Source organism: Rattus norvegicus, chromosome 17, assembly GCF_021556685.1.
Source record: "Rattus norvegicus strain SHRSP/BbbUtx chromosome 17, alternate assembly SHRSP_T2T, whole genome shotgun sequence".
In the NCBI taxonomy this organism is placed as follows: domain Eukaryota; kingdom Metazoa; phylum Chordata; class Mammalia; order Rodentia; family Muridae; genus Rattus; species Rattus norvegicus.
In genome coordinates this window covers 93332049-93357834 of record NC_141550.1, presented here as the reverse complement: position 1 = coordinate 93357834, position 25786 = coordinate 93332049, and the positions used below count along the sequence as shown (strand labels likewise).

The 25786-nt window shown below is 41.5% G+C and overlaps 1 protein-coding gene across 1 annotated transcript; it reads left to right on the top strand.

Moving 5' to 3' along the window:
* Nucleotides 1-18086: 18086 nt before the first annotated feature.
* Nucleotides 18087-23785, top strand: LOC120099682 (uncharacterized). The gene is made up of 3 exons (XM_087591920.1): nt 18087-19879; nt 20213-20383; nt 23291-23785. Exons 1-2 carry the CDS (start codon nt 18087-18089, stop codon nt 20247-20249), a joined length of 1830 nt encoding a protein of 609 aa, XP_087448046.1. The 3' UTR covers nt 20250-20383; nt 23291-23785.
* The last annotated feature ends 2001 nt before the right edge of the window (nt 23786-25786 follow it).

Here is a 25786-nt window from a genome sequence, read left to right as displayed (position 1 = left end):
GTATATAAGAAATACTCAAGTTAATAAAATAAAAAAGAACTCTCGCTGCTTTTAAGCTAAGGTCCAAGTCCTCACATGGGGTGTGTCATGACTGCCTGTAACACTAGCTACACACACAAACACGCACACACACACACACACACACACAGAGAGAGAGAGAGAGAGAGAGAGAGAGAGAGAGAGAGAGAGAGAGAGAGAGAGTAAATCTCTAAGAGATAACGTCAAGGTTGGTCTAGAATTTCGCAAAGTTGGTAGAGTCCTTGCCTAGCATGCCAAAAGTCCTGAGTTTGTTCCCAGCATGTACCAATGTGATGTTACATGTCTATAATTCAAGCACTTGCAAGCCATGTGTGCTCGTCCCAATTCATGTGGCCCCAGCATTTTACTCCGTGAGAATTTTTAACTAACAGGGGCACAGAATCATCAGAGAGATGAACTGAAAGATTTCTTCAAGTTAACTCTGACTGTAAATGTAAGATGGCTTGGATCTGGGTTGCCCAAAGAAAGCCAAGGATTATTCTCAGCTACAGTACAAAATCAGTTTATTGAAAGGTAGCTTACAGTCAGTGATGTCTACAGAAGCATAAATACCCTGGAACGTCACAAAGGTGAGACAAGGGAGAAGGAGGTTACTGTATGTTAAACTGATTAAATAATTACTGAAAGCTTGGTCATCATGTTTTAAATATCTGATCATTTTTAGTTACATATCTCTGCGTGATGTGTGCCCATGAGTATAGGTGTTTGTAGAGACCTATACTGTTGGAACCCCTGTAGGTGGAGTTGGTAGACATGGGTGTTGGGAACTGAACATGTCCTCAACAAAAGTAGTATGAGATCTTAACCAATGAGCCATTTCTCCACCCCATCATCATTAATCCTTAAGAACTTTTGGTCCTGGACACCCGTATTAAGGTGAGCTGCTTGGGAATGAGATTGTTTTCCTATTAAAATGTCAAGATCTGCTTAACTATGTTTCCAAAGGCATTTTTCGTTAAGCAAAGTTTCCCCCTGTAAAGGTCTATAATGAGGTCATATATAATATACATTTTATTTGAGTGCAGTAGAGAAGAGTCAAATGAAAGGGAAGGTCCCAAAGCCACACTGGACAGCCATATACACAGAGACAGATTACACCTTTCGGGGGACCCACACTAGAGGGGCAGACAAAAACACAACATGCAATATTAGCACCATGAGCTTTTAACTAGTTAGGGCCCGGGGCTCTGCTAGGATGTCCAACCTGTGCCTCTAAGAAGAAACAAACAAAAAAAACTCTGTACAAAGAAGCCACCAACTGGAATAATACTGTAATCTGTAATAATACTTAGAATTAATAGTGGAAATCTGGCCATCTCAAACAATAATCTTATGTAGTGCTGCCCCCTGCTGGAAGACACAGAGTCTGGCCTGGTTAGGTGCCTTCTAAAGCTTCCAGGCCGACCCAACTAAGACACAAAGAGAAAGCATGTATTTTCTCTGTGACTTGGCAGACAAAGGCACTATAACACTGGCATGGCTGAGACTGGGGCTCCTGTCTCCAGGATGTGCCCAGCACAGTGACCTGGGACTCATCTGTCACCACTGATGGACTTGACTCCTCCTTGGGGACTGAGGGTACTGTCCTGTCTACTAGGTCTCTTCTTTTCCCAGTTTAGCAGGCAAGGATGCCCTGATGAAGCAGTCTTAGCCTCACCTGCCTTCCAATCATGTACACTACAAAAATGCATGCTTCTAAAGACAGGATTAGTAACCGAGGCTGAACAGTTTTTTTTTTTTTTTTTTTTCTTCTGGCCTCTTCCTTGTGTGCCCCTAAGCAGATCTCATTTGGTTTGAGCAAAGACTTTCACCCACCTCTGTTTTTAAAAAAATCAACCCTATTGTCCCTGCTTTATAATTTCCCTCCCCTTTGAAGCCACGGTATTGCTGTCTGTGGCACTTGTTCAGAGCAGGCTCTATGCACATATCAAATCAGCTTCCTCCACCAGCAAACAGTATTGCCCTCTCTGAGATGGCAGAAAACCTCTGCTTCATGTTGTCATGTGCACACAAGGAAACAAGAATGCCATGGACCTAGCAATGCCAAACCACTCTCTGCTCTAGACCAAAGCTGGAGGCACACTGAGAGATATGTGTGCTGTCCCATCACCTGCCTGGGACTTGAACCCCACCCTGGGACTCATGGGTACTTGGTTAGGAATGGGCAAGGAAGGGTGAGTCTTCCTTTACTGTGTTTAGAGAGAATCAAAGCCAAGATGCTGGGCTGAGTGATGGGGATACTGAAGCCTCATCATCAGTGGGTGGAGCACCTGTGGGTTCCCAAGACTTGAAGGACCTTGGTGGAGTAGGGCCTGCTTCCTTCCTTCCTGTAGCTATAGAGGGATATGGCTCTGAGAGTTATGTCTGGCAGGGGAATCTCTGGGTGATCACATGTACTGAAGGGCCTGGAGTGGTCAGTGATGCAACTGGAAATGAGATGATCGAGTTTCCCAGCTCTCTTGGATGTTAAGAAGGATCTTCCCCTTTGTGTGACCATCCATGACCCCTGTCCTCTGCAGCACCCCGAGGGAACGTACAGAAGACATTTCAGCCCAGGAAGGCAAAGCTTCTGAAAGACTTGCTTCCACAGGGATGGCATCTGTACTCCTCACTGCTAGCCTTTTGAATCTATCTACATTTCCACGTCCTGTATGATTCTGTTTTTCTAATGAATAAGGAAAGGTTTTTATAAGTGTAATAATGGGCAACACAAAATTAAAGAATGATGTAAACTGTGGTTGCCTCCAAAGGGTGCCTCATATTTTAAATGTGTTTGCATTTCTGGGAAGGAGTGTTTTGCACGCACACACATTCATGTAGACACAGGAGAACCCTTAGGTGTCGGGTGCACAAACACAAATCATTCACGGTCTTTGAGACAGGCTTCCTCATTGGCCTGGAGCTCATGAATTTGGCCAGGCTAGCTGGCCAGTAAGACCAAGAGATCTTCCCATCTCTGCCTCCTCAGTGTGGAAATAACAAGTGTATGCCACCATGCCCAGCATTTTTACGTAAGTTATGGGTCTTCCTTTTTAAAGATTTTTTTTATTTATATGAGTATCCTGGAGCTGTCTTCAGACACACACTAGAAGAGGGGATTGGATCCTATTACAGATGATTGTGGCCACCATATGCCCATTAAAACCAGTAAAGATACACTTTGAAAAATGCATGCCAATATGTTTGCCCTAGAAAGATTTTAAGAAATGGTAACTTAGGACAGAGAAACGGTTTAGTGAGTGAAGGTACTTACCACCATGCAGGATAAACTGAGTTCAATTCCCAGGACCCACATGGTGGCAGGAAAGAGCTAATTTCACAGGTTGTTCTCTGACCTCCACACAGGTTCTGTGGCATGCAAGTTAAAATAAGTAAACAAAAGTCATTTTAAAAATACTAATTCTATACTGACCGTTTTAAATGTCAGTAGCTTCATGAAAAGACTCCTCAAAGCTGTACCTCTGAGTTTCTAAATGACATGTGTCCGGCATGTAGGCAGGGACACAGGGTAAAGATAATTAATCCTCAAGGTCTCTCTCTCCTTCCTGCAGTAACTCTGTCTCTTGAAAGGCCCTGCCTCCCAAAGCCTCCACAGTCTCCACAAAGATTGCCACTACCCAGAGACCAGAGTTCTAACACATGATCTTGTAGGTGACATGTCATATTCAAAACATAGCAAACTTACAATTTTCACCTATGATCTTAATTAAGTGAATGTGCCTCCATTTCAAGCCAACACACACACACACACACACACACACACTCTCTCTCTCTCTCTCTCTCTCTCTCTCTCTCTCTCACACACACACACACACACACACACACACACACACACACACACACACATATCCTGTCCACAGACACACATATTTTAAGCCTGATTAGATAGGCAGGGAGGGAGGGAGGGAGAGAGCGAGGGGGAGAGAGAGAGAGAGAGAAAGAGAGAGAGAGAGAGAGAGAGAGAGACAGAGACAGAGACAGAGACAGAGACAGAGACAGAGACAGACTCAGTTGATTGTTTATAATCACTCAATATATGAATAAAGGTTTTTACTTCTTTCAATTAAATTTGATTATTATCTTCCTTTAATTTTTTTCTCTTTGTAAATTTAGCATGACAGAGAGTATTGGTGGGTTTCTTGGTATCTTTGATGAATTCAAGAATGTGCTCAGAAGACAACCCTTCATTTGAGAGTATATCTGGAGAAATCTCCTTGTACCTTCAAAATGCTGTCTTCCAGAACTGATGGTTTGTTCCTTTACTTTCTTTCAAGTTTCTGCAGCATTCTTGGATTCATGGATAAATTCCACATTAAACCACAGAGAAACACTAAATCCTTCTGACAGTTACTAAAGCATTTAATAACTTTTAAAATACTTTATTTTTACCCATGGTAATTTTTTGAGGTTAACACTTAACCTATGAAAATGCTGTTGTTTGAAAATAACAGTTTAGGCATTTGGAGTAAATAATCCGCTACTAATAAACTAACACACATTGCATCATTTGAGCTTTACTTTTCCATACAGTTTTTATGAACTACTTTATTGATGATTCTAACAATTTTCACACAGAAGGTAATAGACTAGAAGTTACAGAATCCATCACTCCTGGAGACAGACTCATAGAAGATGTCTTTATTCACTTGATTTCATTGGGATCCAAAGCATTGATGACCCAAGTGTGGACTGCTCCCCCACAGTGGCAATTTATCTTTCAGTATTGATTATTCTTAACTCTCAGCAAATATATCGTGAATTTAAATAATTTATGTAAGAAATTATTCAATAATGTTCATAAGAATAGTCTGTTACTAAAGATCATTATAGAAAAATTTAAAAGAACTGTTATCAAACAGCATGTGGATTCTCTAGCAGTACACAGATAGGAAAACATACCAAATCAGGAGCCTAGCATCCAGAAGAAATGACTGGAGTAGTCTTCCTGAACACAGTCATACTGGCATTCTTGGTTACATGGCTTGTAGGCAGATAGAAGAGTGTGTCCATGGATGAGATTCCAGTTCTCTACACCATTACCACCATTATTATGCCATGCAATAAGGATAGTAACCTCTGTTGGACAGCGTTTCTGTTATTAGCTGTTCTCAAGGGCAGACTGTTTTTCCTCATACGATATTCTGCTTGTGCCTTTATGGGCAAAAAGTTGTTATTCTTGTGCTGTTTATTTGTTCACCTTTTCCCCTATCTCAGGGCTAAGGGGCCAGCCTCTCCCTGCACAAGAACCTTAGAAGGTACTTTCACACCATACATGCTCGGGTTTGAAATAGGGGTGTGGTCTCTCTCCTGCTTCCAGATCCAGTTGAGATAGAAAGAAATTAAATGCCTAGAGATATCAAGCATTTATATCTGGTAACAGACTTAGAACTCTGGTGCTAGAACCAGATTAAGGTAGCATGCCATGTGTCTTTTACTACATAGACATCACATTAGAGTTAATAAAGATTCCATAGACTATCCTAATATAAACATTAGGATAACCCTGTAACCCTGAATGAACTGTGCCCTAGTTTGGTTTCTATTGTTATGATCAAACACGAAACAATACAGCATTTTCAAAAAATGGCACTGGTTCAACTGGGGATCACCACGTAGAAGAGTGCAAATCTATCCATTCTTATCACCCTGTACCAAGCTCAAGTACAGAGGGATCAAGGACCTCCACATAAAACCAGATACACTCAAATTAATAAAAGAAAAAGTGGGGAAGAGCCTCAAACGCATGGACAGTGGTGAAAATTTCCTGATCGGAATACCAATGGCTTTGCTCTAAGATCGAGAATTGACCAATGGGACCTCATGAAATTGCAAGGCTTCTGTAAGGGAAAGGACACTGTCATTAGGACAAAACAGCAAACAACATGTTTGCAAAAGTTCTTTACCAATCCTATCCAATAGAGGGCTAATATCGAATATATACAAAGAACTAAAGAACTTAGACTCCAGAGATTCAAATAACCCTATTAAAAATGGGGTACAGAGCTTAAAAAATAATTCTCACCTGAGGCATATTGAATGGCTGTGAAGTACCTAAGGAAATGTTCAACAGCCTTAGTCAACAGGGAAATGCTAATTAAAACAACCCTGAGATTCCACCTCATACCAGTTAGAATGGCTAAGATCAAAAACTCATGTGGCAAATGTACACATTGAGGATGCTGAAAAAGAGAAAGACTCCTCCATTGTTGGTGAGATTGCAAGCTGGTACAACCAATCTAAAAATCAGTCTGGAGATTCCTCAGAAAAATGGACGTAGTACTACCTGAGGACCCTGCCATACCATTCCTCGACATATACCCAAAAGATGATCCAACATATAAGAAGGAAACATGCTCCACTATGTTCATACCAGTCTTATTTATATAATACCCAGAAGCTGGAAAGAAGCCAGATGTCCTTCTTCAGAGAAATGGATACAGATAATCTGGTACATTTACACAATGGAATACTACTCAGCTCTTAAAAACAATGACTACATGAAATGCTTAGGAAAATTGATGGAACTAGAAAATATCATCCTGAGTGAGGTAAACCAGTCACAAAAGAACACACATGGTACCACCCACTGATAAATAGATATTAGCTCATAAGCTCAGGATATGTTAGAAACGAGTCACAAACCATATGAAGCTCAAGAAGTGGGAAGATCAAAATGGTGATCTTAATTCCTTCATAATAGTGAGAGCAAAAAACTCATGGGAGGACATACAGGGACATAGAGTGTACCAGGAACTGAAGAAAAGGTCATCCACAGACTACCCCACATGGGAATCCTTCCCATATTCAGCCTCTAAATCCAGTCACTATTGCTGATGGCAAGATGTGCTTGCTGACAAGAGACAGATATGGGTGTCTTTGAGACGCTCTGCCAGAGCCTGACTGATACAGATGGGCTAACCTTTGGGTTGAACAATAGGACCCCAATTACGGAGTTAGAGAAAAGACAGAAGTAGGTGAAGCAGCTTGCAACACCTTAGGAAGAACAACAATATCATACAATGAGACCTCACACATGAGCTTCCAAGGACTAAACCAGCAACCAATGAGTACACATGGAAGGACCCATGACTCCAGCCACATATGTAGCAGAGGATGGCATTGTCCCCATCAATAGGAAGGGAAGCCCTTGGTCCTGTGAAGGCTTGTTTCCTCAATGTAGGGAAATGCCGGTGTTGAGTTTGGAATGGGTGGGTGGGAGTTGGAGCGTCTTCATAGAATCAGAGGGAGGGGGAGGGGATGGCCGAGGCTGGGAAAGGGAGTAACATTTAAAAATGTAAATACATAAAATATCCAAGAAAAAATACAGTTGAAAAAACCAAATACACATAGTGATACCCTAACAACATGAAGCATTTATGCATTTGGTTTTGAAGCACTGAATTTGGACAATGGAACTTTGTAATACAAAGAGTAGATGGTTAAATATTCCCAGCTACCAGACTTGTTTCTATTTTTATTCTTTTATCCCCTTACTCCATTTAATATTCTTTCTTTGTTTTCATTACTGTTTGGATTATCACATTGTTAATGCTCTTCGCTTTAGCTGTACATACAATATTATTCAAGAGTAAAAAGGGTGAACAATCGGGTTGAAAAGTATGCAGTTTACTCACAAATGGTGTGTGGAATAGACAAAGATGAGCATGTAGATCTGGATCCTTTAGGTGTGTGGGGGGTGCAGGGCTTGCTGTGATGGGAGAACTGGGTTCTGATGTTGCCAAGTATTAACAGTTTCTGTTGCTTATGTTCTTGTGCTTGAGTGCTGCCATCTGTATATCTCTGGGTTTGATTGGTCTAGCTGACTCTCACTGGAGCCTGTCCCTACTGCAAGCCTGTTGACCTGTGAGCCTGTGATTCTGTGATCCTGGATACATCAGAACTTCTTGAGGGTCAAGCTGCTTCTACGTGTGGACTCAGTGGGGTCATCTAAAATTGTGAAAGCATTAATAAAAATATTAGTTTTCAAATTACTCTGTTTATATATAGAAGTAAATATTCATAAATACATACACACATATATAAATAAATAAATAAATAAATAAATAATTAGACTCCAAATATCAAATGTGTTCCCACAATTTTATATCTCTTTTTTATCATTTTTAATTTAACCTGTGTATTATCATAATTTTTAAACAGCCTTAAACTTCCTTGACCAATCTAGCAATTAGTTACAAAGTTTCTAATGGGAGAAATTGAGGAGAATACTCTCTGGCAACATTCCAGACCCCACTTGAAAATGCCTAGTGTCATCTGTGCCCTCTGAACACAGGGACCTAGGAGCATTCAGGGGCACGACCCTTCTAGTTCCTGCCCTCCCTGAGAGCTGAAAATCAGCTGCCAGGACCAACTACAACCCTGAGAACAGAACACTCTGTTCTTGGAACTGGCTGAAAGTGAACAGGAAAAGAGGTCCACAGGAGTGCAGACACATGGGCCTACAGGAGAATCAAGCCACAGCCAGAAACAGCAAGACAAGCTAACATCAGAGACAAACTGATGATGAGAAGTAAGCACAGGAAGACAAACAACAGAATCTAAGACTACTTGGCATCATCAGAGTCCAGTTCTCCCTTCAAAGGAAATATTGGATATCCAAACACACTGGAAAGGCAAGACTTAGATTTTAAATCCCGTTTTATCATGACGATGGGGGACTTAAAGAAGGTCAGAAGTAACTTTAGAGTTCCACCAGGAAACTACTAAACCTGATAATGAGCAAAGTGGCTGTGTATAAATTTACTCAAAGATATCAGTAGCCATTTTCTACTCAAAGGTTAAACAGGCTGAGAAAGAAATTAGGGAATGATACCCTTCATATTACTCCCAAATAATACATAATACCATGGTATGACTTTAACCAAGACAGTGAAAGATCTGTATGACAAGAACTTCCAGTCTCTGAAGAAAGAAATTGAAGAAGATGTCAGAAGATGGAAAGACCTATCATGCTCATGGATTAGCAGAATTAATATGGTAAAAATGGCCATTTTGTCAAACGCAATGTACAGATTCAATATACTCTCCAAAATACCAACTGAATTCTTCATAGAGACAGTATGAGCAATTTGCATTTTTGTTTGGAATAACAACAACAACAAACAAAACAAAACAAAACAAAACAAAGAAACAAAAAGGAACGAAGGTAGTTAAAAGTATTCTCAACAATAAAAGAAAAGACCTTCTGGTGGAATCTCCATCCCTGACTTCAGCAGTATTACACAGCAGTAGTTATGAAAACTGCATGTTAGTTGTACAGAGACAGACAGATAGATCAGTGGAATTTAATTGAAAACCCAAAAATGAACCCACACACCTATGGTCACTTGATCTTTGACAAAGGAGCTAAAGCCATTCAATGGAAAAAAGATAGCATTTTCAAGAAATGGTGCTATTTCAACTTGATGTCAGTTTGTAGAAGAATGCAAATAGATTCATTCTTATCACCCTGTACAAAGCTTAAGTCCAAGTGGATCAAGGACCTCCTCATCAAACCAGATACACTCAAACCAATAGAAAAAAAGTGGGGAAGAGTCTGAAACACATGGGCACTGGGGAAATTTTCCTGACTAGATCACCAATGGCTTATGCTCTAAGGTCAAGAATCTACAAATGGGACCTCATAAAACTACAAAGCTTCTGTAAGGCAAAGGACTTTATCATTAGGACAAAAAGGCAACCAACAGATTGGGAAAAGATCTTTACCAATCCTACAACTGAAAGAGGGCTAATATCCAAAATATACAAAGAATTCAAGAAGTTAGACTCCAGTGAGTCAGAGAACCCATGAAAAAAATGGGGTACAGTGTTAAACAAAGAATTCTCAGCTCGGGAATATTGAATGTCGGAAAAGCACCTAAAGAAATGTTCAACATACATCTGTAGTCATCCAGGGAATGCAAATTGAAACAACCGTGAGATTCCACCTCACACCAGTCAGAATGACTAAGAAAAAAAAACTCAGGTGACAGCAGATGCTGGCAAGGATGAGGAGAAAGAGGAACACTCCTGCATTGATGGTGGGATTTTAAACTGGTACAACCTCTCTGGAAATCCCTGGGTAGGTTCTTCAGAAAATTGAAAATTGGACTCTCTGAGGTTCCTGCTATATTTCTCTTGGCCATATTCCCAAAAGATGTTCCAACATAAAACAAAAACCCCAAAAGAACAACAATTCCAACCAACCAGAGCTCCTAGGGAGTAATCCACTACCCACAGAGTACACATAGACTGACCCATGGCTCTAGCTGCATATGTAGCCAAGCATGGCCTTGTTGGGTACCAATGGGAGGAGAAACCCTTTGTCCTGCCATGTCTGGACCTCCCACTGCAGTGGAATTTCAGGGCAGGGAGACAGGAATGGTAGATATTTGGGGAGGGGAACAAGCTTATAGAAGAAGGGGGAGGGCAAATGGGATGGGGGATTATGAATGTGATATCAGGAAATAGAATAACATTTGAAATCTAAGTACAATTAAAAAAATAGAAAAGAAAAGAAAAATAAAGAAAAATTATCCAGTAAAAATAAAATAAAATAAAAAAAATATAAAAAGAGCAAACTACAAAAATACAGTTACATACAATCAGCCTTAAGGGAACTAGCTCGGTGTATATGGGTGTTTGCTGGGCAAATATAGACATGAGTTTAAATCTCCATAAAAATCACATCTGACTACATATGTGCCTCTAAACTAAGCCTTGAGAGCAGCAGACAAAATATTGGTGCTGGCATGCCAACCAAGCTTCAAGTTCAGACACCATCTCAAAGGACTAAGCAGGACAATGATAGAGCAGGACACCTGAACTCCTCTTCTAGACTGTGCATGCGAACAAATGCTCACAACCAGGTGTACACACACACACACACACACACACACACACACACACACACACACACAAACACACACACACACGCATAAAATATTCTTTGAAGAGTATTGAAGACAATGTTAACATAACTAAGGTAAAGAGAGGAGCCAATAAAACACCCGGTGTAGTCTCAGAGTGTCTCCTCAACACATCACATTGCAAAGACATCATGTCTGGATTCAGCCTCCTTTACCAAACTCACTCCAGAGAGCTGCTGCAATCCTCCAGCCACATGAGGATGCAACAAAAGGCACAGCCCACAAGTTAATGTCCTGGCTGACTGGCCTGTGGCATTTTGTTGTAACCCATGAGTCTCATGCAACAACCCCAAAGCCACACTGTCAGGCTCTCTCACTGAAGCTCAGGCTTGCTGGCAGCTCCTGCTGAGACTAGTTTTCTGTTCTTTGATATTTCATGAGTGATACTCTAATTCATGCTCGTCTATAGCACACACAGAGGCTGCATGCAAAACTCCTACGTTAGGTTGACCTCCTGAGCTGTTCAATAAGTTGCAAAATAGTGTTATGACTGAACATCTCACAATCCTCTGAGTTTCCCTCAGATGATGATGTGAGTTTGGTAAGCTCAAACATATGATTTCCTTGTTCTTTTACCAATAAAATGAATTATAGTTATATCAGATGTCTTTATAATATGTACCCCAAACCAAAAGTATACAGAAGAGACAAATACCCACGTTTTACATAAATAACAATGCAGATGCTTCTGAAAAGCCTGACTTTTAAGTAAGGACACCTTTACTATTGGTGACATTTTTTTTCAATTTTTGTGTTTATTAACTTGAGTATTTCTTATTTACATTTTGAGTGTTATTCCCTTTCCCAGTTTCCAGGCCAACAATCCCCTAACCCCTCTTCCTCCTCCCCTTCTTTATGGTTGTTCCCCTCCCCATCCTCCCCCCTTTGCCGCCTCCCCCCAACAATCACGTTCACTGTGGGTTCAGTCTTAGCAGGATATTGGTGAATTTTGAAAATGTTTTGAAAAGAAATATTTGAATATAACAAAAGATTCTTAATTTTTGTTTTCTACTATATTTCAAAATCACCATATTACTTTAACTTTTATACTCTATCTTATTAAATATGATTGAATAAATTTTTTCATACTTTGTCCTTTTCATTGGAAGTTTTCTTTGAAGACCTACAAAAATATAATATACTTTCTGATGAATATTAAATTTGTAAAATAAAACAGAAAAATGTTTATTTCTCCTATTCATAAAATTTACCAGATATTAGAAATAAAATAATTTTCTACAAAAGAAATATGCGGTAGACAAGAAGGGGAACATTAATATACAATGAATACCATGACTGCAATCATAAAAAGATTGAAATTAAGACTGGAACACAGCTCAGGTTGACAGAAGGCACTGCTTGTGCACAGGAGTTGAGTTCAGTGGCCAGAAGCCATGCTGTGTGTCTCACAACCAACTCTAACTCCAGATCTACAAACACGTAAAACCTGTGGCTTCCACCACCAACTCTAGTCATGTCTGCATACAACTACAAGCACAGACATGTACATGTTATTTAAAATAATGATGATAATATTAACATTTTTAAAAATAATATATTTTGTTCAAATATTAAAGGCATTAAGACAAGGGAAAATGTCCTTCCTCATTTGTTTGATACAAGCAAATACACTAACATCTCCATTGTCATTTCCAGTAAGAACTTGGAATGAGGTAGACACAAACTGTACCAGGACTTTAAATCCAGAAGTGTTCAAAACACAATACAGAGCTAAGATCACAAAAGGGGTCAAGGGAGCTCCACTGGCCCAAACCTGCTCAGGGAAGACATGAGCAGTTGCTTTAGCCTGGAAATGTTCACTAAATCTTCATTTATGTCTTCACAGTTTTGGTTGGTGTTTGGTTGAGAACTTTGCTCTATTTATCAAATCTTGGCGAAGAAAATCTTGTTTTGTTTAACAAACCATGTGTGCCTCTGCCTTCGGGGTTGAGGATTCTAAGATGACTATTGATCAGTTATTTTCTCTATCATTTAGAAACTATCAATCCTAGCTTTCTGTCTGGTGAGAAACTGGATGAAGACTCTATGGGAAAAACATGGGAAAGTCTCACCCCTAGGGATGGTAGTCACACTGCAGTTTGGTCAAAGTATGCCAGGGTCAGTGAGAAGTTAACATTTTGTTCTTATGTGAGTCCAAGAAAATGATCTACTTTTCTCAAGTGCAGATGGGATAGCTTCCACAAACCAACAGTTGTTACAGAATGTTAGGGTCTAAGTGAAAAATGAACCATGTTATCCATTGACTAATATATGAATGTTTCTGTGTGCCCTTTAGCTTGTGTCATATTAAATGCAAGCTGGAGTAATTTGAGAAAAAACTGAATTGAGTTTAGGTAAGGTCATGGAACCTTTTAATTGATTGATGACATTGGGTATAAGGTCATGGCTCCACATAAGTACGTAACTGTATAATATTACAAACAATAAAGCAAACTAATACACTGTCCATAAACCAGTGTTGGATATCAGTTGTGAATCGCTTATTATAATTCATATGATACCACTCATTATTTTTAAAGTAGAAAGAGGCTCTATTGGGGTTTGGATATCTACTATCAAGAGAGGATCCTGTGCTTGAACATTGGTCTCTGGCATGTGACCCTGTTTTCTGAGGTTGTAGAAAATCTGAAAAACATAACCTAGCAGAAAGAAGTAGGTCATAGGAGATATAGGGACTGCTAACTGGGTGTAACCATCTTCCTCAAGTCTCTACTGCCTCACTGACCTTAATTCTTTCCTGTCTGGAGGACAGAAAATAAAGAAAACTAGTGGACTGTGCCCAACCCTCATTGGTCCATTTCAGCTCTGACCTCAAAAGGAACCATTGTGAGGTCATTTACTTCCTTAGTTACTGAAAACACATCCTGTCTGTACAGGGCATTAGCTGTTGGTTGGTGGCTGGGTTAGTTGGTTGGTTTGGTTGGTTTGGTTGGCTGGTTGATTGGATGGTTGGTTGGTTGGTTGGTTGGCTGGCTGGACAGCAATTGCATTTATTCAGTTAGCCACTGAACTTGGATATTCATGAATTGTTGAATCTGAACACAGTGAGTTTTCCTCTATATTCCTATGTCTCACTTTAGACTTGTTTGTTTTCTGTATTTAAACTAAGTCTCTGTTCCTGTATATTTTTGTTTGAATATTGAATAGGAGAATTTTTCTTTGTTGATTTGATTTATCACCCGATCTTGCATTGTCATATTTTACATGTATTTATTCCATGAACTAATTTTGAACAATAGTTTATGATAACAAAACAGCACGAACAATCTCCTAATGGCATTTCCAGACATGTACATAAAGAACTTTGACCATATTCCCATGATCACACTTTCCCTGGCTAGTCCCTTTCAGGTTCCTCAGTTTTTCCCTTTTAGTTTGTTCCCTTTCTTTCCAAGTACTGGCCCAATTGTTCAAGTTCTCCTATTCAGAGGACTGGTAGGCTACATTGGGTGGTCTATTAAGAAAAGGCACCAACAGGTCTCTGTGATTTAGCAGGAAGCCTCCCCCTAGCGGGTTAACTTGGGATCTTCCTTGCAGTGCAAACTCATGACCCTATGCAAGCTACAAGGCAATGCTTAGATCCTAATTTTTTGACGATAACTATGAAAGTAGGTAGATGAATAGAATTCAAGGACAGAATAGATATAAGTCTAAGAAGATCCAGTTTTATACTGCCAAGAAGAACTTTCCAAAGTGAGACATATGATACTATGACCCTTCATTTACCTGGGTCATTCTGTTGGCAGCTGTCATTCCATTGAATTGCTATCTTCTATCTTCAGGAGAACAAATGTGACTCTGAAGCTAGTGTGGTACCAGGCACAGGAGGTCGGGCCAATAATGAACTCGAAGCAAAGGAACAAGCATGGGCCTTTGAGTCTTGCTGGCAAAACAGCTTAAAGTACACGTCCAGGAAAAAAAGTGCCTAGTGCTGGAATGGTCTGCCCAGCATTCCACTGGACTCACTCAAACAACATTTAGAGAAAGAGAGGGAATTTTATATTGACAATGTGCCTCTCCAAATTTCCAAACCTAGGCTTGAATAAAACTACTTCCACCATTCCTATAGTTTTTATCTGCTAGTGGAATGGGAGTGCAGAACAGAACCTTCATAGTCAAGCAACAAAGAGCCTTTCAGGATCCTTTTTGCTTTCCATGACATTGCTGAGGAAGGAGGGTTGTATTCCCTGGGACATTCAAAAATCTAACATCTGATTAGAGACCTAACAAGTAGGACTTTGAAGCCCATGGCTGGACCATACCTGTACCTCTGTTTCATTGTTTGAAGGTTTAGCTTGTTAGCATTGCTAGGAAATGCTTTGTGTGCAATGTGTACACATGTGGTGTTTCTATATGACTATGAACATTTCAAGAGGGAATGTCCTTCCTTGACCTCTGCTAAACTGCAGTCCATTTCCTTTGGCATCTGTCATGGAGTTGGTTCTTAGTGAGTCCTGTCAGATTCCTCTAATGTGTAAAACTGATGAGTTGTGGTGAGAGGGGATAGCAGCATACATTCAAACACATGCAAATGGCTCACAAAAGCCCTTGCACCTCTGTCATTAATGTCATAATCTCATGTGTAAGCCCAATGGGTCTAAAGTTACTTTCTAGAGCTTTGGGAACATAGATCAAGCAAAAAATACATAGCAGCCACTTCTTTCTTTCATTTCGCATGTTTGTTTTTGTTCCATGAGACAGACGCTCCTGGACCACAGGCTGGAATCATCATTTCTGAGTAGCCAAAGATTACTTGAAGTGATGATCTTCCTCCTCCACTTTAACAAATTTTATAATTAACATGGGCTCATCTTTATGAGACTATCCTGACTTTAACTTTGTCCTATGTCTGTCAGAGGACCCTGAGGAACTCTCATCACTCTGGGTCCAGGTAGCTTACCCAAGTCTAGATTTTTCTTATCGGACTGTTTTGTGCCAATTCCTACTTCAACCTTCAACCCCAATTCAACAGCAGTAAGATGTGGATACACAGGAAACTGCTACAGGGCACAACATGTCACCTTCACCAAAGATACACTGATCTCATACTTTTTCTTGACCCTCTGGTAATACATACACAGGGCCAGTTAGAATTAGAAAGCAGCCTTGGTACATAATTAATTTGTTGGGTACTTGTCCTTGCCTTGCTAACATCCTGATGCACAAGTAATCAACTTCTGTTGTTTTGAAGGTCAAACAGAAGGCATTTTGTTTGAGAGCAGAAGGACCCAGAGTTCCAGAACAAGGCACCATCTACTACATCAGTTGTTTATAGGTTCCTGGCTTAAGGGTGTTTACTTGATCATTTGGAACATATCAGCTCACTGTTTCTAGATCTTGAGCTTTGGTCAGAAGTCTCAAGCCTGAGGGCAGGCAATATGGGATTAATGGTGTCATATTCCTCTCAGCCCCCAAAATGGTAGTCTCATGCCCAGGGGTGCAATGAGCAATAGCATTTTGTCACAACAATCAAGGTAGTCAGGACTTACAATCCTTTAGCAACCACTTGTCGGAGTTCAAAAAGTAAATAGAATACATTGAATATGGACATGAATTATTACAAACTTATGAAGTCTGGGGTCCATGTGAAAAGCAAGACAATGTCCATCAACTTGCCATTGAATATCAGAATCCATTAAAAACTGGAGTGCCAAAGCTCTGGCGTCCATTGTCATTCTCAGGATTCCTTGTTTGATTATTAATGACAAAAGTGTCCTTGTTAAAGATGGAGTGTTAAGTGTTTGAACATTGTTCCCATTAGGTGGTGCAATTTGGGGTTATTTATGGTCCTTGGGCAGGGGTACAAGTAGGAAGAAATGGGTCACTGGGTAACACTGGGGACAGACTCTTGAGTCAAACCTGCCCTCTAGTGCTCTAATGACCAAGACTAGCCTTCCTGTCCATGGAGACAGAAGCAGAGGAGAAGCAATGGACCGTGCCTAGCCACAGTGTTGGCTGCTCTTTGCTCTAACCTCCCAAGGAACCCTGTGACAATGGATAGACACCTGTCTACTTACAGCTCTGATTGAGGCTGCATTCTGTCCTTACAGGTACAGAAGCTGTTGCTTGGCTGGAAAGAAATTACAGTTTGAGGATACAGAAATTATACTTGGACATTCAGGAGCTGCTGGACCCTGACATAGTGAGTTTCTCCAACTTTGGACACTTCAACTTGCTCTTTTTGACTTTGGTTTCTGTATTTGCTGGCTTGAGTTATGCATTTACATTTCCATGTTTTTTATTATCTTCTATTTCACGTTTTATTAAATTATGTTTGCTATGTTAGAGTATTCTATTTTTTCACTTCATATGTATGACAGATTTGCATCCTCATATGCCTTGAGTACCATATCCCAGATGCATTCTGTGGAGGTCAGAAGAGGGAGTCAGGTTTTCTGGGTCTGGAGTTACAGGGGTTGTGTGTCTCTCACACCATCCCTAAGATTGATACAATAACATATTCACATAGCATAACTCAGTTGTGTAAGAAAATAAAATCTCTCTATACCTGTCTATAGTTCCACTTCCCCGAAATCTGATTCCTTTGCTAACCTGACAGCTCATACTAATAAAATTATATAGAAAGACTTGTATCACTATTTTAAGTGGTGTATACCACCTGTGAGTGTGCTGTATAGGTGTGATTAGCGTCGAGAGGTGTAGTAACCCCTGGAGCTGGAGTTAGGGTAGCTGTGGGCACCTGTGTTCTGAGAACCACCTACAGGTCCTCTGCCTGAGTAGCCAAATTTGGGAACTCCAGACGCAGATCGCCATCCTGCACAGTATAGGTTTTCGGGGATCTGTTCTCTTTACACCTTCTCTTGAAGCTGATATTCTAGATGCCTCTACTCAAAGAGAATGCTGAGATCAGGAGAGAGGATGGTGAGCTTTTCCAATTTAGTGGCTTTTAGTGTCTAGGATTCTCTCAGTTTGCAGTTGGTCCCTGACAACCGCCTCTATGTCATATTTTGCATCTGCTCCTTTGCAGTAGGTCCTTGTCCTTCCCTTCCCAATATGTAAAGTACATGTCTAGATTGTCTGATGTTTTTCTGAGCTTTTTTTCTCATCTCTTTAATGTAGGAATTTGAGCATATCAACATGTTCTGGGGCCTGTTTTTAAATGTCTGTTTTATTTCTCATTGCAAGTTTGCTTCTAGCCATATAAAGGAGGGCCTGATCATGGAGCAGGACCCAGAGAGCCGAGACTCTATCGAGAACTTTACCACTGACTATAAGATCATAAGAAGCCTGGGAAGGGGACGATTTTCAGTCGTAAAAATGGCCTACCACGTCCCAACCCTCACCTGTGTAGCTATAAAAGTTCTCAAGAACACCGAGAAGTGCTCCTCAGTGATGAGCAGGGAAGTTGACATTCTAAAGTCCCTGGGCCATCCTCATATCATCAAGGTGGTCGAAGTGGTCCAGACAAGAGAGGCCACACACCTGGTCATGGAGCATGCCTCTCAGGGAGACCTACTGGACCGAATCCGGGAATGTGGATATTTAAAATCGTGGGAGGCCCGAAGAATGTTTAGACAGATATTAGAGGCAGTACAATTCTGCCATGACAATAATATTGTCCACCGAGACATAAAGGCCAACAACATTTTGATAGACGGAAGGTGGAATGCCAAGCTCTGTGATTTTGGCCTAGCTGCTAAAACACTTCCTGGGCAGAAGCTGATTGATTTCTGTGGCACGCTGCCATACTGTGCGCCAGAATTCTTTGAAGCTGAGGAATATGAGGGCCGCCCATTTGACGTATGGAGTGTAGGTGTCCTCCTCTTCTTCATGGTGACTGGGCACTTGCCTTTCCTAGGCAAGTCATTTGCAGAGGTGAGGAGACAAATCAGTTCAGCCAATTTCAGCATTCCGCCTCACGTTGCCAACGATATTTTCAATGTTATAGTGGAAATGCTGATGATAAATCCCAGCAGGAGGCCCAGCATCCAGCAAATTATGATGCGCCCCATGATCAAAGACAGCCAGGCCTACTCACCACCGACATCCATACAGACGTTCACAGGAACACCAAGCCCTAGCACCATCAAAGCCATGAGAGTCATGAGGCATACACCTGAGAAAAGCACTGAGTCTCTGATAGACCAAAATATCAACGAGGTGCTGACAACATACTTGATTCAACAGCACAAGCCACTCAGAAAAGTCTGCACACACCACCAAGTGGAGCCAGGTCTGGAAGATCTTCACTCCTTCCCTCGTTTTCTTAAGAGAAAGGGACCTCTTCTCTCCTCCTTCACCTTGTCCTCACATTCATCCAATATTCGGGAGAAGGAGGATAGGAAGAATTCCAGGAAGGTTGTCAGAAGGCATGCTGTAGGCTACCAGCAAACAAGGACCAACACCCTCCAGCTCGAACTCCTGGACTGTCCTATAGCTGAAGAATTCAGGGATAACAGGCTGCAAATCAGGAAGACATTCTCACACTCCAAGACTGTGTTGTCTTGTAGTCTAACTGAACATATCCAGTCACCTCGACTTCAATACACCTATTCCACTACAGCAGACCGGAATGTGTCCTCCTTCATACCGCCACATGATTTCTGTGCATCACTGCAGACACCTAAGGGGATAAGCCTTGCAGGCTGCTCTGGAGATACCTGGCAGAGAGAGACACTCGTGGACAAAAACACCTTCATCAAGGAAGAGGCCATGGTTCATGAAGATACCGTCACTAGTGGCCAGCCACAAGTTCCTTGCCCAGCTTCCCGTCGGGGATGGCGTCACCACTGGAAGGGGTTTAAAAAGACAATTAGTAGAAGCCTTCGAAACCTGTGCTGCTGTCTGCCACCACCATCAGAAAATCAAGTCTCCTGCAATAACTTGGCGCTCAGGAAGAGAGGAGAACATTGTGTCACCCACAGAACCAGGTGGGTGCATGTCCTCATTCATTTCATCCATATTCCCTCCTGTCCTTTGTGACAAATGAGGATGGTCCTTGAGGCACACAGAAACTTGACAAACTGTAACTTCAGAAAGATTAAGTCCATAGAAACCCCTGAAGGGTGATCTGATGCTTTGTGAGTCATAAGGGGAATCAGAGACACTGATTAAAGCAGGATGAGAGGGAGGTGGGGGCATGCCCAAATGGGGCAGAGAGTCCTAAGACAACCAGTGGGGTGCTATGACTCTTTATGGAAAGCACAGGAAGTTCTCTGTTTTTCAGACACCAAGAGCCTCTTTTCTGTCTTTTTCTTTTCAAGTCCTGAAGAACAGCAGCCTCAGCTCCCTGGCTTTTAAGCCAGTGGTGGGGGTTGGCCTGGCTGAAAATTATACAGTCTCAGAGGAGCCAGGCCAGACGTCCAGGTGCCTGTGTGCTTGCAGGCCCCTTCTCCAGAGGAAGAGCTGTCCACACCACAGCAAGGTCTCTCCAGGTAAAGCCCCAGGCAGGAAGGCCTGCCTTTTCACTGTGTCTTGCTCAGAAGGGAGGGATGAAGTAGAACAGTGCCCTAAAAGTGTCAGTGGATCAGTAGCCCTCTGCCCTCTCTTCTAGCAGAGGTAAACATCAGAGATTGATCTGTGGGACTGTACTGTTCTTTGCTTCCTGTTTCTTGCAGAGAACATGGTCTTCTTCATGAAGTAGACTTCTCAGAAAAGTCTCCCTAGTCAGCCCATCAGACCTGAGCTAAGATGGGTTCCCAGGTGGAATATGAGACCTCTCTGTCTCCTCTGAAGGGAATTCTCCTGTCAAACTTTGACCAGAACCTCACCCATCCCCACTGCCCTGCAAATGATATCACAGTTTATATTGCTTAAGTCCTCAGACCCAACTCAGGGTAAAGCTTACAAAACCCATACTGTGGAGTGACTCCCAAGGCAGCTGTGCCCTCTCTCTCACCAGTTCTGCCCTGTAATTACTCACCTCTCTATGTTTGCTCCCTCAAGGCCAACTTTCAAATGTCTAACTGGATTCCTACCTGTGTCACAGCCTCCTCGAAGGAGGAGGGACAGGTGTTATGAGCAGAGTCAAAAGAACAACTTAATGATGGGGAAGCAAACTGGTGTGGCCCTAGCTCATGACAGCTTCCGGCCTCCACTGGAGTATGCATTCCACTGGATAAATCTACCCAGGCTGCTTCCATTAACCTGAGAATTTGCACACTGCTTTTTTATGCCCAGTTAAACAGCCTTGCAATTCCTTTGTGAGAGCTTCTGGGAAGCTTTCCCTGTCCCTCCTACTGTTACATTTGTTAAGATATCATCTCCTGTGTTCTTTTTAACTAGACTGTATCAACATCTTCCACAGCATGAGGTGTACAGAATACCATATGACTGACGTGGAGGGTCCCTCTGAGCCAGTGTCTCTCTTAATTTGTTCAAAGGACATCAAGGATCCTGGCATAGTAATCCTGCAGTGATATGTGCTGAGTTTAACAGCATGTCCCTATAGTACTCCACCATTGTGATCACATACATATTTCTCATGTGCTTTATCCCCTGAGCTACAGGAAATTCTCTTACGACAGACAATCGTTTCCTGTCTAATTTGAGTGGGAAAGCATATCATATTCCACTCTGGAGCAAGAAGAGCACTATATGAACTCGTGTATCTGAACCCACAATGCACAAGTTTGGGAAAGTTCATTAAAGGGGTTCTTTGCTGGCCTCTAGCACTGAACCAGGTCAGCTACTCAGACAAAACCAAGGAAAGCCTCTCACAGACCCTGGCCAGCCTAGGTTTTAAGAGTTGGCCTCACACCCTGATGATTCCTTGCCATCCATACCCTGATATGTAGAAGCCCTGGTGAGTCTATATCTCTGTCAGTGTGTCTGTCTTTACTTTTACATGAACTACTTCCATGCAGGTGGGTCTCAATGGATGTTTCTTATACTGGACTCCTAGAGAGCCATGTTCCCCTCAGGATGGTCTTAAGTGGAAAACACAAAATAGAAACATCAAGTATAAAATCCCAATTGATGGAAATAGATTCACAAAATTAAAAACCAACAGATGAAAAACACTAACCACTCCAATAAAAATCCTTAATATATCACTCTTAATTCTAACAGACTCACAGGTGTATGCTAAGGGAACATATTCCATGTACAATAGACAGAAGAAATTGGTTCTTATTTTCTGATATGTTTATGTAAATTAAGCATACTTTCATTTTTTTTCTTCTTACATTTGTTTTGTTTTTTTTCCTATTTTGGAATAGTGTTGCTATGCTGGTTTTAGTGTTCACACAGTCAAACCTAAAATTCAGAGAGAATACCACTCGGGATAGAATGAAAGCCCAGGCTACATTTGTCTTCCTCTTTATCTTGCTGCCTCTGTTCCTCCTTTAGTGTAATGCTATGCTGCAAACATTTCTGTTTTCATCAAGGTCTCTTAAATCCCAACAGGCCACCTTGTAGCTAAAGATTACCTTGAGCACGATCCTCTTCTTCCTGTCTCTAATTCTGCAATGTAGAAGTTTCAGTTCTGAGCCACTCTACCCTGTCAAGTAACACAACTTCAAGGCCAGTATAGGCAAGAGGAAGTACCAGGCTGAGTGCAATCCTGTCAGAAAAGGGACATTCTAAATATTTTTACCTGGCAGATCTGGTCTCTGCATCTGGGGAGATGGATTTTGGGTAAAGTGTCACAGTGCAACAAAAGGACTCTGGAAATCATACAAGGAAGAATCATGGTGTCATCTTAGGCCTTGAGCTTAACAGAGGCAGGTGTGGCAGATTGATGAGCTGAGATTACTGACATATTACTCTGTCTCAATATTGAGGTAAAAAAGCATTTGATGATTATTCCTGGCCTTCAGGCATGAGGACAAACAGACAGACACCAACACACACAAACACACACACACACACACACACACACACACACACAGAGAGAGAGAGAGAGAGAGAGAGAGAGAGAGAGAGAGAGACAGCGAGAGAGACAGAGAGAGAGAGAGACAGAGAGAGACAGAGAGAGACAGAAAGAGAAAGGGAGAGAAACAGAGGGAGAGAGAAAGAGAGAGAGAGAGAGAAAGGGAGAGAGAGAGACAGAGAGAGAGAGACAGAGAGACAGAGAGAGACAGAGAGAGACAGAGAGAGAGAGAGAGAGAGAGAGAGAGAGAGGGGTAACTCTGAGGTAATGTATGTATCATGCACACATTAACTCTTTATAGATCTATCTAGACTTTTCCAACTATGGACTGTCTAAATTTTATAGTCATGTCTGTCTATTTCTTGGCCAGTGAACATAAACCTATGTCCCGTGGCAAAAAACCTACTCGGGTTTTCTAGTGATGAATATATTTTCTTTCTCTTGTTTAACTCCAGTTTTCTTTATGCAGTCCAGGCAGCCAAGGACTTTTGATCCTGCTGGACAACGGACTGGACACAATGAGTGGCCTGATGAGTGGACCGTTGGACCATTTGGGACTCACCTGGACTAAAATCCATGTATAACAAAAGGGTCTCCAACATCCTGCTCCTTCCACTAGGAGGGCAGGTGAAAGGAAGATGCTCCGAGATGTAGATTTCTTGGGGCTTATTTTTTTTCTGTGTGTTTTCTTTTGAAGATTGTAATGTTTGCTTTTTATTCCTTTTATTTGTATATAATTTTGTTCATACATATGTATTTATCTAATATTTTAATGTTTTAATTGAAACAGTGACATCACCTTCCTCTTTTGTACCTCCTCTCCAAACTCCCAGCTATCCTATATCAAACTTTTCTCATGCCTTCACTCTTAAGTTGATGGACTTCTTTACGTGATTAAATTTGTTATATATTTTTACTTATCTTGTGTATCCAGAAATAAATATAAATATACCTGCAGAGCCTATATTTGTTGCTTGTGTATATATTTGTTCAGACTGACTACTGTGTATTTGACAACATGGTACTTTGTATTTTTACCTTTTGATATTTTCTCTTCCCCATCTTAAAATTCTTTTTCTGGCTAATGGTTTCTTGCGATTTTTATTTAACCTAAATTATTTATTTCCTTCTTTTGCCTCCTTTCTATACTCTCCCCATATTTGATTCTACTACAGCAAAGACCACTGCCTGTGGGAAGGAATCACTCTTGAAAGAGCCAGAGGTGTGGGTCAATTGAAGACCAGTGGGAAAGTTCCACTGCCGACCTTCAAGCACAATGACCCATCCCATCCAGGGAATAGTCAGTTCCCAGAGAACTGCAAGCCAAACTGTTAAACAAAGCTACCTATGATTTCCAACTCACCTCTCTTCCCCTCTGGAAAAGCAGAAATGGTTCACTGATCACTAGTCAGTAGGAGGTCACTTTGCCCCATCAATAATACCCTGCCTAGTTACCAACTGCTTGAATTCTGCCCCAGTTCTTAGCAAAGTATATAACTCCCTGTCAGAGTCTATTCAGGGTCACCCCCCTTTAAGCGGGAAGGCCTCATTAAGGCAGAATGAACTCCTCTTGCTATTGTATAGATGACTGTCTCCATGAATCTCAATCAAGAGGTCCTGGAATCGGTTCAGTTTGGACCTCACATTGGTGTATTCAACTGGAAACTTGCTTCTTCTGTGGGACCCATGGGAGAGTGGTGAAAGGGAGGAGTGGCCGTTACAGCTAGGTACTGAGGTTGACTTCTCTGTGCTCTCTCTATCTAGCTTCATTGTGTTCTGCTTTTGGCTCCTTTCTTTCTTGCAAGCATCAGGAGGGCTCACAGAGGCTAGGTAACAGGGATTTGACCTGTCCAGAGGCCAGCAATGTCAGAGAACTTTGATCCAGGGTGAGGCCAGCAAAGTCACCAGAACCTGTGTGCATCTCACTTCTGGCAGGAGCAGATAGCCTGAGTTATCCCATCCACGGCAGGGATGGGGTTGGTCTGTGTACTTTGCCCTTGAAAAGGGACACTTGGTTTGTGTGTTAGTTGTTCTTTTTTTGCATTCTTGTTTTCATGTTTTGGACTTGAACTGCTGAAAATTTTAGACAGGGGACCAATTGTTTTCTCACCTTAATCTTATTCTGAGTAATTTTCAAGAATTTAGGACTAAGGACCACTTAATGAAACTTGGAGTGGCCTGCTTTTGATGTTAAATGGCCACCAGGAGAGAGACCTTTTAACTCTCCAAGGTGTCAGCAATAGAGGATAAAATGTTTCAGACATTTCCCCTCCTCCCCAACCCCTACCTTCTAAACACTTCTTCTTCACTAGAAACAACAAAAGCCTACTTCAGCCCAGCAGCCAGCTCCTTCCTTATTGACAGATTCAGCCTTAGGGCTGGAGACATGGCACAGAGGTGAAGAGAACTGAGCACTCTTCCAGAGCTCCTGAGTTTAATGCCCAGCAGACACTTGTTGAATCCTCTTTTTCTTCAGGATTGGTTCAGAGTTTCATGGCTCTCAAGGTCACAAGGATTTAACCCCTTTTTCCCTGCTCTTCTGCTCATTGCTGACACAGTGCAAACTGGCATCCAGCATCCCTGAGAGGCTCCATGTGGGCAAAAGTATCTTTCAACAGAGCTTACAAATGGCTCCTGGCCCCAAAAGGAACCCACCCAGATTAGGGCTTCAATTCAGTAAGGGGTAGGGAGTGTCTCCAGATTTGCCACCAGGCTCTATAAGCATATCTCAATAATAATTTGTCCCAGGCTCACATATGATATTAAATAAGAGCAAAGAGAAAATTCTCATATGATAGCCCTGACTTTCATCAATTAAGTTCGTACCAAATGTTAGAGAAAAGTTAAGTTGCAGGGAGATTGTAGAAGAGTACAGATCACGACAGAAAGAATTAATTAGACCACTTCCAGCCAACACACCACCCGATTTAGGACAAAAGAAATTCCAAGCTTCAATAAATTTACT